Raw genomic sequence first — 16,381 nt, forward strand, 5'->3', positions numbered from 1 at the left:
CTAACACAGGCTGGCAAAGGTGATTGGCACCAGCATTTGCATGACACTAGGGCTTTGATTCGATATTTGGTAATGCTTAAAGAATAACTCCACTTTTGTTGAGAAAAAAAACATTCCCTATACCTTTTTGTTGTTCTTGAAATCCCTGTGTGTTTTGTGTCGATGTGGGAAAGGGAATCTAATGGAAGTGGTTTCATATTTATGAATCAACTGCTGCACCTGCAGGGCTCTTGGGAAAGCTGCTGGGTCTGCCTCCCTTTAGATGTGATTTCCTATTGGTAGTATCTCTCCAAAAAATTTTTTTTTTTTGCAGGGGGTGCCTGAAATCTGACTCGTATCTTAGTGCAAACTTCTGGGCAAATCAGTGAGCCAATCACATAAGCGGGAAATTATGTTTCTCTGGGGCGTTCTGTACACAATCTGTGTACAGAACCCTCCAGGGTAGCAATATTGCATTTTACAGAAAATTACAGCTATGCAGATTGAAAGGGAAAGGTCATTTTTTAACGACCTCCAATTACATTGTATATGCTATATATTTTATTTGCTATTTTTTTTCCCCCATGAACGTTGAGTTACCCTTTAAAGGGGTGGTTCACCCTAAAAACGACTTTTTTTTATTACACTGCCCCCCCACATTACAATACGATTAAGGCTATTAATTTTTTTTTTATGCTGTACATACCTTTGTACAGCATATTCACCCGTGGCATCCGGCTTGCGAGTCCCGCGGGAGTGGGCGTTCCTAACATGTCTGTGATTGACGTTTGACCAAAAACGAGCTCCCCCCCCCCGTCGCGTAAGCCGCGTCACGGTTGGCGAAAGGAGCCGAACGGCGAGTCGGCGCTATACTGCGCATGCATAAGGGTATGACAACTTCCTAGACACATGTAGGCTTACGTTGTTCAGATGTTCTGATGCTGAATATGAATTGTGTACTTCCCTATATGTTTTGTATTGCTTATCGTAACGAAAGCTTATTTGTTTCTACAGCTTGAAATAATGACAAACTTGGCAAATGAGGCAAATGTCTCTACCCTGCTACGTGAATTCCAGGTTTGTGTGTTATATGTTATGTTATATGTTGTATTTGAGATGTGATAAGTTAGTTATGTATTCTGGTCTCCATAGATGAGAATAGGCTTGTAGATTTGCAGCATAAGGGATTAGACCTAGTTTAACCTGTACCAAAACCACTTTGTGGAGAAAAAGGCCTAAATTATATCTGGCCAGCATATTCACTATTAAAGGAAGTCTTTCCTGAGAGAGACATGAATGTCAATATTACTCTCTCCATCATTCTGCAAATGCTCCTTGCCTGGTTGTCTGCTGCTGACTGCTTTAGTTGCTTTTAGTCAGTAACCTAGGATAAGTTGCACAATAACCTCTGACCATTGTACTCTGCAAATATCTTCCAGATCAGTGACTTGGGGGAAGCTGGTGGCATAAAAGTCATGCGACCATCATTAAAATAAGAGTATTATTAAATGGGATAAAATTCTAGGAACAATAAACACGGAGGAAAAATGGGTGTGCTTTAAGAGCATATTAACTAAATTTAAAAGCTAATAAAAGTCCTGGGTGGCTTAACGCCAACGTAAGAATGCATATAAAAGCAAAGGAGAAGGCCTTCAAAAAATTCAAGGCTGAGGGGTCATCAGCATTACAACATTACAAAGTATGCAATAAAAAAATGTAAGGGTGAAATCAGGGTGGCTAAGATAGAACGCAAAAGGCACAATAGCGTAGGAGAGTAAAAAAATCCCAAGAATTTCTTTAAAGCGGAGGTTCACACAAAAAGTGAACCTCCGCTTTTTGGATCCCTCCGGTGACACATTTGGCACCTTTTAGGGGGGAGGGGGGTGCAGATACCTGTCTGAGACAGGTACTTGCACCACTTCCGGGTCTGATCCCCACGGGGAATCCAGCATGTGACGACGCTCCCCCCGCTGTCTTCTGGGAAACACTGTTCCCAGGAGAGAGCGGGGACCAGTGACGGCACGCCGCGATCCTCGTGCATGCGCAGTAGGGAATTGAGCAGTGAAGCCATCAGGCTTCACTTCCTGATTCCCTCACAGAGGATGGCGGCGGAAGCAGCCGAGGACCGAGCAATTGCTCAGCCTCGGCTGCTGACATTGCGGGCGCGCTGGACAGGTAAATGTCCATTTTTTTTAAAGTCAGCAGCTGCCGTATTTGTAGTTGCTGACTTTTAAAAAAAAAAATCATCAGGACCTCCGCTTTAAGTATATAAATAGTAAGAGAGGTAGGTCAGATCATATTGGCCAAATAAAGAATGATGAAGGGAATCTAATTACAAAGGATGGAGAGATGGCGAAGGTTTTGAATATATTTTTCTCCTCAATTCTCACAAGGGAAAAGGGGGGCTTCAGTACCCAAAACTGCAAGGTTTATTCTCATGACTCGTCACAGGAAGCACCCTCATGGCAGAGAATAGGATTAGGGCTAGATTTACAAAACGAAGGGTCCTTAGGGAACTCAGTCCTGTAATTGCCAGACCATTGTTCTTAATTCTTACGAATAGTCTATTGACTGGAATGATACCAGCTGTTTGGAGAAAAGCCAATGTAGCACCAATATTTAAAAAAGGACCCAGCTATATCCCTGGGAACTACAGACCAGTAAGCCTATCGTCAATAGTATGCAAGCTCTTGGCGGGTATAAGGGATGATATACAAGATTTCAGTAATGAAAACGGTATCATTAGCAGTAATCGGCATGGATTCATGAAGAATTGTTCTTGCCAAACCAATCTATTAACCACCTGTGAGGAGGTAAGCTGCCATCTAGATAAAGGAAGGCCCGTAGACGTGGTGTATCTGGATTTTGCAAAGGCATTCGATACAGTTTTACATAAACGTTTACTGCATAAACAATGGTATTTCAGCATGGACCAAAGGGTCAGTACATGGATTCAAAACTGGCTACATCTGATAGGAAATAAAAAAAAAAAAGCACAGCTTAGTCCGTTTTCTAGCTGTTTTGAGAACTCGGCCTGCTCTGTTCAGACCTGTGCTGACTTGTCTCCCCCGCACAGCCATCCACTGGGAAAACCAGCGTGCTGCCGCTCTTGTGCAACTGAGAACAGAGGGAATGTGATCCCTTGTATAAAAAAGAAGGGGGCGGGGAAGTTTTTCTAAAAAAAAAATTCTGTATATGTAAACACAAGTGTTTTGCCTTTCATTTCTATTTTAAACTGACTGGGTTGTTTTACAGGGTCAGGGTTTACATATACTTTAATATTCTGGCCAATGAAATTAAGTAAACATGCCTAAACACATTTGCAAAAAAACAGCTTTTGGCACATGCTACTTTTATCCTGCCTAAAGAAAAGGCATTCAGAAGAGCTGGGCAAACACTCAGTGTGCATGAAGCCTTATACTTAAAGTGTTTGTAAAGGATGAAGGTTTTTTACCTTCATGCATTCTATGCATGAAGGTAAAAAAACCTTCAATGTATGACTCCCCCTTCAGCCCCCCCCCCCAAAAATACTTAACTAAGCCCGATCTCGATCCATCCAGCAATGTGCACAAGGTCCGAAGCTTTGCCTAATCTCTCCCTCCTGATTGGCTGAGATGCAGCAGCACGAACCATTGGCTTCCGCTGCTGTCGATCACAGCAAGTGAGGCTGAGCTGGATACAGAGATCTGTCTCAGGAGTGAGCATGCATGTGAGCCCCATCAGCAATGGCTTTCTTTGGTGGCATGCTTTGCAAAGGGGAGGGGCCCAGAGCGCACTCAGGGGACCCGAGAAATGGATTGGGGCTGCTCTGTGTAAAACTACTGCACAGAGCAGGTAAGTATGACATGTTTGTAAAGGAATTTTTTTATTTATTAAAAAAATAAAAATAGTAATCACATGAAAATAGAACTATAGGCAATTTTTTATTATTTTTCCTCCATTTTGAGTAAGGGAGGGTAATCCCTGTCCGATTTTTTTTTTTTTTTTGCCATTTGAGTCCCATTGCGGTGATTTCCCTTCACTTTCTGCCCCATAGACAGACAAAAAGTGAGACGAAATCCCTGCAAATTAAGAGATTTCTTTGGGGACCTCCAGGTCAATAGAACTAGTGTCCCCATTGGAAGATTTTCCCTCTTTTATTACTTTTCTGGGGGCAACCCAAAATGTATGATTTTCCTTTACTTTCAATGATAATAGTAAACAGGAGAAATAGAGAGGGTGAATCTCCTTAACAGGGGCATAGACCACAAAAAAACTGACAAGTGTTTACTCTGCATTCTATTCAACCCCCCCCCCCCCCCCCCCAAAGTTTTGCGTTTTAGTTATACTTTATCTATCCATCAGGCATTGACTGATTTTTGTACTCTACAGCATCAAATGGTCACTTGTTGTGCTCTGTGGTTCCTTCCACTGGCCCCTATAATGACTGGCAGAGAGCATGGCATGGGATGCTGAAGATTCCTCGAGTGGTTGTAGATCAGTCGGCACCCACCAGAGAATTGGCAATAAAGCATCCATTTTTTTAATTTTTTTATGCAGAATCCTTTTCTTAAATTCTGGAATAATTTTCTCTTTGATGGGCACAGCTGCAGCTGTAATTCAGATCTAATATGATGCTATATTATGGGGCTTTATTCTCTAAAGGCACCCTGAAAATGTTTGATGGGCAATACACAAAATCTATTGTCTGTGTAAAAGGACACTGGTGAAATATTAAAAAATTTCACTTTATTACATCTGCCTTCATTGTAAGCTTTTTTTTGCACTCAGTGGACATTTCTTTGTGTCTTTTTTTTCTTCTTCTTCCTTGAATAAGACACCATTGGGAACTGAAATTGGGTTTTTATAAAGTTACTTACTTTAATTTTTCACTAGTGTGTCCTTACATGAAGGCTATGGTCTATTATGAGGCCGGTAAAAAGAATGTACTGATCCATTTCAGATATAGAAGGTGTTCAGTGTTATTTCTGGCCTTCATTGTCTTTTTTACATCGCTCTCACACACTTTTTCCACAGTGCCGAGCAGGCCACAAATCGGATTTCACCCTTTGCCTGCCCTTGTAATGGTCACTGCAGATTTGAATACAAGATTTTTCTTTCTGACCATGAAAACTTATTTGATCACCCAATTCGTTATTAAACCCCAAACCAAAAATGTAATATATTGCAGCCTGCCAATAATGTTTTTAGGCTCTTTTTTCCCTCCCTCTGTTTTTACCAAGTAACTCATCTTTTGTATTATACAGACATCACTCTGGATGAAGGAACATGGGGGGGGGGGGGTAGATTTGGCCAGCAGCTTTGTCAGTCTTGGGGGGAGGGAAATGTTCGATGTACTAGCAGATTTGGGTACACTAACAAATTGAAGAAAAACTTTTATAGTTACAGGAAACATTATTTTAATATCTTGTCATTTTAAGCACCCCTGCCAGTGTTATATGGTCTGTCTCATGCCTGTAACTGCAAGAGAGCTTTTCTGTTGAAAAGCAGCAGACTTTTTGGCTGAATCACCAGATTGCATGAAGGTAAAAAAAAACATTGAGCCTTTACAACCACTTCAAATATCTGTTTAAATTTTTTTTATCCGTTGTTGAATCTCATTGCTGCTGATCTGCTGCAACTTTGTTCAGCTTCTTTGTCTGCATGCACTCCAGTGATGGCTGCTTGGCATCTCTCAGGGTGCGCTTCGTGATTGTGACAACAAAGGATCATGCCTGTGTAATATGTGTTTGTAAATGTGAGTTGTATTCCCCACCTGGGTAGCATGTGGGAGGGTGACAACACAGAAGTACAGTTGGGAGATTGAAAGAATTGTCAACTTTTGACAGGAATTGCCTGAATAAGAACCTTCTTGGCAGGATTGCCTGATATTTTAATTCTATTTTATTAAGTTTTGAAATTCGGTAAAAATGTTAAGTGTTGTATGAGATTTTCCAGTGATTGAGTTTACATATGTATGTACGCTTCACTCTTAGCGGTACAAGTACCACATATCAAGAAACTGCCATCTACAATCCCCAATTATTGGTAGCCGTGTTTGGCTCCATTGAGTACTTACAAATAATAATTATTGTATGCTCACAGTTAAAGTGTAACTAAACTAAAGGTAAAACTTGTTTTAGTTTGGATCAGGTTAAGAGGGATTAGAACACCTGGCAGTTTTTATCTGTGTCCCCGTTAAGGAGATTCATTATTTCTATTTGTCCTGTTTATTGTTATTGATTGTACAAGTAAGAAATAAAATCCCAAATTTTGGGTTGACATTAATATACCATTAGAGGGGGAGGCTTCCAATGGGGACAATGCGATTTTCTCACTTGGTAGATATTTCCTCACAGTTCCTGTTTTGGCTGTGGAACAGGAAGTGAAAGGAAATCTCCCTAATGGGCCACTAAAACTGATAGGGATTATGGGGAGTATTGCACCCAAAATTAGGGGGGGGGGGGGGGATTTCTGCTTTTAGTTACACTTTAACTCCATTTTTTTTTTCTTTCCTTTTTGCAAGTACCTGACATGTCAATACTGGTCACTGAAAGTGAAAAGTCAAACATTTCAGAAGCCCCGGGGTCCCCAGAGATGAGAACAATGTTATGGATTCACAGACGCCTCTCCTCTGTGAAATGAAATTGTAGAAGTGGGGAATAGATGGGCAAGATTGATACTTCATTACCATGTGGATTCACTTGTCACTGTGCTGCCCAAAGTCTGTAATGCAATTTTAAAGTCCTTTTTGTAACGGGTATAAATGTGTTTATTTTTAGACCTATGTAAAAAGCCAGGACAAACAGTTTGCTGCAGCCACAATTCAGGCAATCGGAAGATGTGCAACCAATATATCTGCCGTGACTGACACCTGTCTTAATGGCCTTGTGTACCTGTTGTCAAACAGAGATGGTAAGATAATCCATCTTTTCCTTGTGAAGATGTTTATATTTTTGTGTGACATACTTCCTGATTGCATTCTGTGTGTTATGATATTTGTAGGGGTTTGCTTCATTTATTTCACAGATTTGGACAACCTGCAGACCTCTGTTTATTATTTGTGACTGGCAGGGCATGTTCTGTATAGTCATTCTTGATCTGCAGAGTGGTCATATCTGTAATGTTCTTTTTTGCAATTTGTAATTTAAAATGCAGAATTCAGGAATAAAAGCTACAGTGTAAAAATGGAAATCAAACACGCCTTTGTTCCAATTCTCACCCACTGCTAACCACAGCTTTAGTCATCCAAATAAAGAGTAGCAATCTAAGTTATGCAGGTAACACAGATGTGCCTTGATTGCACGGATTGTGAAAATTATGACTTTATTGTAGAGTCTTTATTTAACAAAAGCAAGTTACACTAAAGCTCAACTAAAGTTCCGCTGTCACAAACTGCAAGCAGGGAGGCCCTTTTTTGCAGAAGAGACATGTAATGCAGCAACCCTGTGAATGGGTAACACCCAGCCATCAATCTGTTAAAGGGCGAGTCAGACATTCACCCTTCAATGACTGATCAGTGTACTGGTTCCCTGCCAGTGCCATGTGACCTCTGTGACCAATCGCAGCAGGTCACATGACAGTTGTAAATGATGGATAGCGTTCTTTCATGCCATCCATTGTGTAAAATTGTGTTGCTAGCTGTGATTGGTCAATGTGATCACATGGCAAAGACAGGTCCAATCACAGCCCATATGTACCATGTGGTTAGCTTTGACCAATCACCACTAATTGCAGCAAAACAAACAAAATTAATCAGTTTAATTCAGTAAAAAAAAAACCTGATCACTTCCCCAGAGAAGTACAATGTTATGGTAACATTATATTGCTCTGATCGCAGAGTGTTTGTTTTAACCACTTAAGGACCGCCTCCTGCACATATACGTCAGCAGAATGGCACGGCTGGGCACAGGCCGCTCCCGCAACCCGGTCTGAAGCTCCGTGACCGCGGGACCCGATCGCCACTGGAGTCCCGCAATCGGTCCACGGAGCTGAAGAACAGGGAGAGCCGTGTGTAAACACTCTTGTAATTGTGTGAACTCTGACACTTCTATATATCAGCATTTATGATGCATGTATGATGTAATTTCCTGGAAACAAACACATTACTTCCACGTTCAGTTAAAATACAGCATCCGCTCATGCTTGGGTAAACGCAGATGCTGAGAAGCACTAGTACAGGGACATATAGCTTTTTACATGTATTTATGTGTATGTGCATGTAGCCTAATAGTTAATCCTAGCTTTCATTTTTGCTGGGCAGCTTGAGGTAGAGAAATAAAGGCTTGTGAAATAAAAATAAGATAAAAAAATCATATAGTGAATGCCACCACCCCATACAGTCACCAGAATTCAGAATTTTTCGCTATAGTGGTTTCTTTTCAGGTCCCCTTTTAATAAGTCTGAGCTGGTTGTATGCTTCTGAGAACAGAAGTATTCGGGATTTAAGGCCTTGGGGAAAAGATGGAATCTGATTTTCCTTAAAATGTCAAATGGTTTTGGCTTGCCATCTTCTGACCGTAGGTTCTAATTTTTTATTGTTTTTTTTTTGTTTGTGATCCTGTTTATGTTATTAACAGCTGGTCCTTGCCTTCCACCAGGTGACAGTATAATACCATACAAATCATTTCTGAATCCTCTATATTCACGGTACATGCCTCCTAGTTAAATGAGCTCCGTTTTTCAAGCCTAATCACACAAGACATGTGGGAAATACATTTCTGATAAACCCTATGAAGTAACACTGCGCACTGCTCTGGATAAATATTTTTCTTTAGCCCTTTGTGCTTGTGGGCTCATTTTTTCTTTTGCTTTTTGGACAGTGTAGCCCACGTTAAACTTAAAAATATATTTAAGACACTGCAGAGCATACTGAATACAGAATTCCCAGAGGATTAAAATGTGTTTATTTTGGGACGTTCAGAATTATACAATCTAGAACAATAGATCATTTCTACACAGACACAATATAACCTCCACATTTTTTTTTTATTAAATATCAGGAAATTATGAAAAATAAACCTACAGAGTTGTATATATAGGTGATGCATTAAAAATCTTTACAAGCCAATCAAGGAAGGAGCAGTAACAAATCTTTGAAGTTCTGCAAAAGTGATAATGTGGCCTGAATTCATTTTATATTATACAGAAAAGGTTGTTGTAAAAAACAGCTTTTATTTTAACTCCGATTGCTGTGACATAAAAGATACACCCTTGGCGCAGTACGCGCTCTCTCTCGCCGCTCAGCACACTGCGAAGGTGGAAAAGAGCGGACGGCATATGCAGGGGCTGGGAGCGAAGCCGCATGCTCTCTTTGTGATTTTGTCAGGGTTGCTCATCCAAAGCTCAGTATGTCCTGCCATCTACAGGACAGAAAGGACATGGCAGTGGAATAAACAGATTAAAAAGTAAGGATTTTTTCATTAAAGTGTTGTTAAACCCAGGACCCTGCATTTACTATATCTGGTCTCCCACAGTATACAGAACATGGAAATGCAATCATTTTAGTAACTATAAACTGTTAAATATCTTTTTTTATCAGCAGTTAGAGCAGTCTTGTGACTTCTATCAGTGTCAGGCTGATCTCTGGTTAAAGCTTGTAGGAGGAGTTTTCATTCTCCCCTGATTGTCCTATGAGGCTGCAGGACCCCTGACCCTCTGTCTGGGCAGTGCTGATTTGCTCTGTGCTGATCACATGTACTCTCCCAAGAGAGGAAAAAAAGCTCTTTAGCAATATACACCAACCTGAGCACGTATAGCTTGCCCTCAAGGGTCTGTTCTACCAGGAGATGGTTTGGGGACTGTGGAAGATCAGAGAAGACTGGGTCAAACAGCCATTTTACACAATGTTCAAAATGTAACCCCTTAGGTTCCACAGCGCATATAACAAGCATGTTTTACTGCATCTACAGACTGATTTTACTGTTGTGGGTTTAGTAACTCTTTAACTGCATATTAATCTATTGATGACTCTTTAATACATAGGGATGTTTTTGGCAAGTCGTTAACCACTTCCCGCCTGCTATATAGCAAAGTGTGCAAAGTGGTTCGGTTATCCTGACCGGACGTCATATGACGTGATCAGGATAACCCTTTTATATCTTGTTAACCTTGTATAACCTTGTTATACCAATACTCACATTTCACCACTTCCCATTATTTATATATTCATTATTATTCCGCCATTAAACTAATAGACATACAATAAGATTTCACCCATATTTATTAATACTATTAGACATCATGACACTATAGGATATATGCAAACGCAGGGCTATATCTTGGAGACCTTCCGTCCATTTAGAATTTATCTGGTGTATTGTGAAATGCACTATATATTGTCCCCGATGAATTGCTGCAGGTGCTGACCATCCATCTATGCCCTTAAGAGGTCTTTCCTATAGCATGACTCCTTGCAAGCCAAGCAGCACATAGCTAAGTGACTGAAAGAGATTGGATTACTGGACATCCGACCACCCTCTCATCCTGGTAAATTCATCGCAACCACACACAGGAACAAGTTAAGAAGTATTCTTTTTTTTTTGACTCATACGAGGAGACAAGTTACAACAAAGGGACAGATATTTGCCTACTGGTTCTGACCACCTGCCACCCATGCGATAGGGCTGCATGGACTAGCAGTCAGCCTGATAGATGCCTATTTGAACAGATAATTGCCCACCGGTTCTGACCTCTATGGCCCGTGCAATAGGGCAGCATACACAGAGTTCAGCCTTATGAGCTCCTATCTGACTTGTCTAACAATTGTAAAACTGGCATTTATATACCCTCACAAGCCTTATCTTAGCCATCTCTCCTAGATGTGATTGGTTGCTAAGATCTACGTCAATGTAACACCTGTCCTACAACCAGACAAACTTAATTATTCTATGTTCATTAAAAATGATTTATGACTGGTTTTGTCCAGTTAAAGACTTGTGTAGAGACAGTCTGGCACCCAGTTGTGTTAGCCACAATTTCAAGGATTACAGATTTATTACTTTCGGAGAATGAACTTTCAACAACCCCACCTTGTCTGTTATGTCTCACTAATTCTATATGTATTTATAAAAAATTGGTTCCATAAAAGGTACTGTATTATTCAAATTATATATACATACATGTACACATACCAGTTCGAAACAAGAACTATGAATTTGAAAGGGAGCTGCGGTGGCTCAACGCAATTGACACTGCGCTGACAAGCCATTCACCTCTGCAGCTAGGGGTTCGGATCCCGGTCTCGGCTACATGTGAATTGAGTTTGGTGGTCTCAGCCCGGCCCCCGGTGGGTGTGCTATGCGAGGTAAGCCTGCGCTTAGTACGCCCACCCCCCTCCCACAAAAACCACCACACTTACACGCACTCGAAATTGGGTTAACATGCACGCACTTTGACCATGCGGTCTCTAAAAAGAGAGGCGAAGGACTAACGGGGCTGGTTGAGCGGGCTAGATCCTCTCACTCCCTTATAGGGAGTCCCTCTGCCCTGTTGGGCTACCTGCGGAGCAGGTAGGGCGGGCTATGTGGGAGGACCCCCTCACACACCCACCATTGCCACCCGGGGCATGGAGAAAGGTGGCAGATTGCCTCTGGGGGAGGCCTGCCTACTCCCAACTCCTGCATTCCGGCTCCTCTCTCGAGTACACGCACAAAATACACTTTAAAAAAGAAAAAAAAAAAAACCTCGACCCCAGAAGAAAAAAAAAAAAAAACTATAAATTTGAAGACAAAAGACAAAATGGAGTTACAGTTGATCATATACTCTATAACAGTGACGTTGTCGTACAGGGTGCCGAATGGCTAGGGAGCTCTGGGACCTCTTGGAGGCTTTTGAAAGAACTCTGGCCTAAGATTTTTCTCTAATACCCCTTATCTCTGGAAACTACATACTATGTATTTTTTGCCACTAATATCCAATTTTGGCAAAAAATTAGAATTCCTTATATAAACCTTTTTTACAGCAAACTAATCCTCTGAAGAAGACCCTGTTTATATGGGTCGAAATGCATCAACAAATTGTATACATACAAATGCATTTTGATATGTACAACTGTGTTACAATTTTGTGATTGCATTTATTGTATATGTATTAATTTAACAATTTTCTCTGCCAGAGCTCATATTTTAACTGTTATGGCCATAATATACAGTACTTCCATGTTTAATAAAGCCAATACATTTAAACTATATAATTTTTTGTTATTAAACTTTGCTACTAAAAAACCTCACTGGGGGAACCTTCCCATATTAGTCAAGATACATAGCATTTGTTATTGATGGAGGTAGCGATGCATACTTCCACATTATATTACCTTGCAGGTACAAAAAAAATTTCCAGCGGTTTACAACCACATTAATGCATAGAATGCATTAAGGTAATAACATTTTTCTCTTATCGTCCATGGACGGACACAGCTCCTTAAATCTTGACAAGCGGGTTATGTTCCTGTTCACAGGAGAGGACTAGGCAGAAACATGTTAGATAATTAAATACATGTTACTTTAACCACTTAAGACCCGAACCATTATGCAGGTAAAGGACCTGGCCAGTTTTTGCGATTCGGCACTGCGTCGCTTTAACTGACAATTGCGCGGTCGTGCGATGTGGCTCCCAAACAAAATTGGCGTCATTTTTTTCCCACTAATAGAGCTTTCTTTTGGTGGTATTTGATAACCTCTGTGGTTTTTCTTATTTTTTTTGCGCTATAACTAAAAATAGAGCGTAAATTTTGAAAAAAAATTCTATATTTTTTACTTTTTGCTATAATAAATATCCCCAAAAAAGATATAAAAAAACATTATTTTTTCTTAGTTTAGGCCGATACGTATTCTTCTACCTATTTTTGGTAAAAATCACAATAAGCATTTATCGATTGGTTTGCGCTAAATTTATAGCATCTACAAAATAGGGGATAGTTTTATGGCATCTTTATTAATAATTTTGTCGATCAGCGTTTTTTTTTGTGACTGCGACATTATGGCGGACACATGGGACAGTTTTGACACATTTTTGGGACCATTGACGTCACTGACATTGCCTCAGTGAAGAACGGGGAAGGTGTGGGTCCCACGGACGCGGTCATTTAGCTTTGGACCGGGGCGTGTGCGTGACCCGCGGCTGGGCTCTTGTACCTGTATGTGCCTGCCTGTGCCTAGCCGTGCCATTCTGCCGACGTATATCGGCGTTAGGCGGTCCTTAAGTGGTTAACAGAGTTAAACAGCCCCGCCCAGGGGGGGCGGTCCCTCCAGACATAACCGTCCTCCCTGCAGTATGCAGCCTCAGTTTTTCTGCCTAGCAAAGGAGGACGACGTATGGCTCCCCTTGGGCGCAGCGCCCTGAGGAAATTTTTATTTTCTTTAATTCTTGAAGAATCTTCTATCAACTGTCAGCTGAGAGACAGGCTGGCCTTGCGGCGCTAAACGGTTTCCTCCGGTGATTGGTAAGTCCCATGGGTAAACTCTGGTCAGCGCAGCAAGGATGGTGGGATTTATTAAGGTCTGAAATAAGTCCCTGAGAGCTGTCTAAATGGAGTCAGTGTCTGGTTCTTCCTCCCCAAGACATGCCAGAGGTGGCAGCTGGGGCTCCTGCACCTGCACTTCATTGACGCTTTGTTGGTGTGGCATGCGGGTGTTAGGGGTTGTTGAAAAGTGCCCCCTCCCCCACCACTCCCTGGGGACTGCTCTGTCTCAGATCAGGACCTGGCTGTCAAGTCCCTGGTTCTGTGTGGTCTGTGTAAGTGGACCAGGACCTTTCTTGTGAGAAGGACTCCTCACTTGGGTCCGTGACAGGGCACTTGTCAGTGCACTTATTGATGCTATAAGAAACTCGCTTATGCTGTATTGGCAGAGGTATCCTGTGTGGGCTTGGTCTTTTTTGTGCACACAATTCAGACCGCTCTGTGAAAGTTTTTCCTTATGTCCCTTGCTTTTGAAAAGTTCATTGATAAGGCATGGGAAAGGCCACAGAAGTCCTTGTAGTTCCTCAGTGCCTGGCGGGTTCGGTACCCCTTTTCAGGAGAGTTTTTATAAACTCAGGTAGTGGCCCCCCGGTGCCCGGTTAAAAAGGGGGACCACTCTCCCTATAGAAGTGACCCCTGTCTTCAAGGACCATACTGATAGGAGGTCCGAGGCGCTGACCTGCTCCATGTTTACCATGCTGGTGTCTGCATCGCGGCCTGTTGTGGCCGCAACCTTGGTGTCTCAGACACTCACTGAATGGGCAAGGTTTTTCACCAGACTGTGGAGGAACACCAGCTCCCTCCCTAATTTGTTAGACTGGCCGACCAGTTGGTCCAGGGCCTTGTATATGTCTGTGATGCTACATGGGATGCAGCATCCTTGATATCAAGAGCCTTTGTTTTGATGGTGGTTTTGCACAGCCTGATTTAGCTGAAATGCTGGTCTGCTGACCAATCATCCAAAAAAAAAACCCTGGCTGATTTACCCTTCAGGGGTGGGTGGTTTTTTGGTACCTCTTTCCTTATTAGATGACATTATCAAGGATGTCACTGGGGGTGAGCGCACTCTCCTCCCTCAGTCCACCAGGGGAAGGAGCCGTGCCGTGTGCCGGGTCCTTCATTCCCCGTTCAGAAGCTGTATTTTTCGGCAGTCGGGGCCCGCGGGTAAACCCTCCCAGGCCGACAAAGGCTCAGCTGGGGAACGTCCCTGGGTGCGTAAGCCGAACACGCCGGCACCCAAACCCGCCAATGTATGTAGTCTTCCCCTGCCCGTCTCATGGGTGGGGGGACGGCTTTGCAGGTTCACAGCTTGGTGATCCTCTCTGCTCTCTGACCAATGGGTCTGCCAGGTGGTCTCTTCGGAGTACTAGATAGGGTTCTTTCCTCTCCACCGAACAGATTCTTTCCCTCAAGTCTCCCTCTCCTTGCGGCTCGTCGGTCTGCCCTGCTGGGAAAGTGTAGGACAGTGTAGGCTTTTGCGAATGTAAGGTAGTTATGCATGGAATCCATTCGTTCGGTGGTAGCTGCGCTCCATCTGGGGGACTTTCTGGTGTCCTTGGACATCAAGGACGCATACTTGCATGTCCCAATTTACGCAAGTCGCCAGAGGTTTCTGCGCTTCGCGATAGGGGAGGACCACTGTCCGTTTATGGCCCATTCCTTTTGATCTAGCGTCGGCCCCAAGAGTTTTCACCAAGGTGCTCGCACCGATCCTAGCTTTGCTGGGACAGCGAGGCTTTGCCATTGTGGGCTACTTAGACGACTTTCTTCTGAGAGCAGCTACTGCCTCAGAATTAGAGGAGAATGTGTCTATAGCCAGCCAGACCCTCCAAAAATTCGGGTGGGTGTTAAACATTCAAAAGTCGGTCCTGGTTCCGACTCAGCTTTTGGAGTACCTAGGGTTTATTCTGGACTCCTCGGTGGCGAAGGTCTTTCTTCCCCTGGAGAATTTTCAGTCTGCAGTGAAGGTGTTGGCGTCACGCAATCGGTCGTCTCTCCGTTTTTTGTATACGAGTCCTGGGCCTGATGGTAGCCTCCTTCGAGGCAGTACCGTATGCCCAGTTCCACACGTGTTTTGCAGAGGGAGATACTGCCCAAGTGGTACAAATCTCCTTTGTCTCTGGATTGTCAGATTCAGTGAAGTCACCTAGTCGGAGTCTCTCTGAATTGGTGGCTGAGATCCCCGGCTCTTCGATCCGGAAAGTCGTTTCTTCCTTCTAGTGGACGGTGATTACGACAGACGCCAGCCTCACGGGTTGAGGGGGGCGTCTGGGGGGTCCAGTTGGCCTAGGATCGCTGGACTGTAGCGGAATTTTGTTTACCGATCAATGTCCTAGAACTCCGGGCGATCAGGCTATACCTCTCCTCGTGGTCGAGGAGGTTGCAAGGTCGCCCGATCAGGGTTCAGTCGGACAACGCCACGGCTGTGGCTTAGGACTACCATCAGGTAAACTGGCAGGCGGACTACCTGAGTCGCCAGATGCTGGACCAGGTCTTTTGCACTCTGAGGTGTTTCAACTCTCTTGCAGGAGGTGAAGCTCACAGGGTGTGGATCTCAACTGCAAGGTGTTGAAGTTCGTGGCCAGGTCTATTCATCCCTGTACAGACGCGTTGGTGGCCCTGTGGCTACTTTATGCCTTTCCTCCATTGTAGTTGCTTCCTCGGCTGCTCCACAGAGTGGAGGCCGAGGGGATCCCGATTATTCTAATCACTCTGGATTGGCCTCTGCATCCTTGGTACGCCGATCTCGAGCGCCTGGTGGCGGATGTACCCTGGCAGTTGCCAATGCGGGAGGTCCCATACTTCATACTGTTGTACAGTGGCTGGCTTTCATGGCATGGCTATTGGAAGCCAGGTTTTATGAGACCGGGGTCTGTCCGACTGTCATTTCAACTATGCTGAGGGCAGGTTGGTCTTCTTCCAGGAGGATCTACCATCGCACCTGGAAGGCCTACATCTTTGTGC

At 43.2% G+C, this 16,381-nt stretch overlaps 1 protein-coding gene across 3 annotated transcripts in view; it reads left to right on the forward strand.

Moving 5' to 3' along the window:
• The window catches only part of AP3B1 (adaptor related protein complex 3 subunit beta 1), a 468,642-nt gene that overhangs the window by 204,624 nt on the left and 247,637 nt on the right, over positions 1 to 16,381 (forward strand). For all 3 annotated transcript variants that reach the window (XM_040340812.1, XM_040340820.1, XM_040340803.1), the window contains exons 12-13: positions 994 to 1,056; positions 6,741 to 6,873. In XM_040340812.1, the coding sequence (XP_040196746.1) occupies positions 994 to 1,056; positions 6,741 to 6,873 (196 nt within the window). The remainder of the gene's footprint in view (positions 1 to 993; positions 1,057 to 6,740; positions 6,874 to 16,381) is intronic.

This window comes from Rana temporaria, chromosome 1, assembly GCF_905171775.1.
Source record: "Rana temporaria chromosome 1, aRanTem1.1, whole genome shotgun sequence".
NCBI lineage: Eukaryota > Metazoa > Chordata > Amphibia > Anura > Ranidae > Rana > Rana temporaria.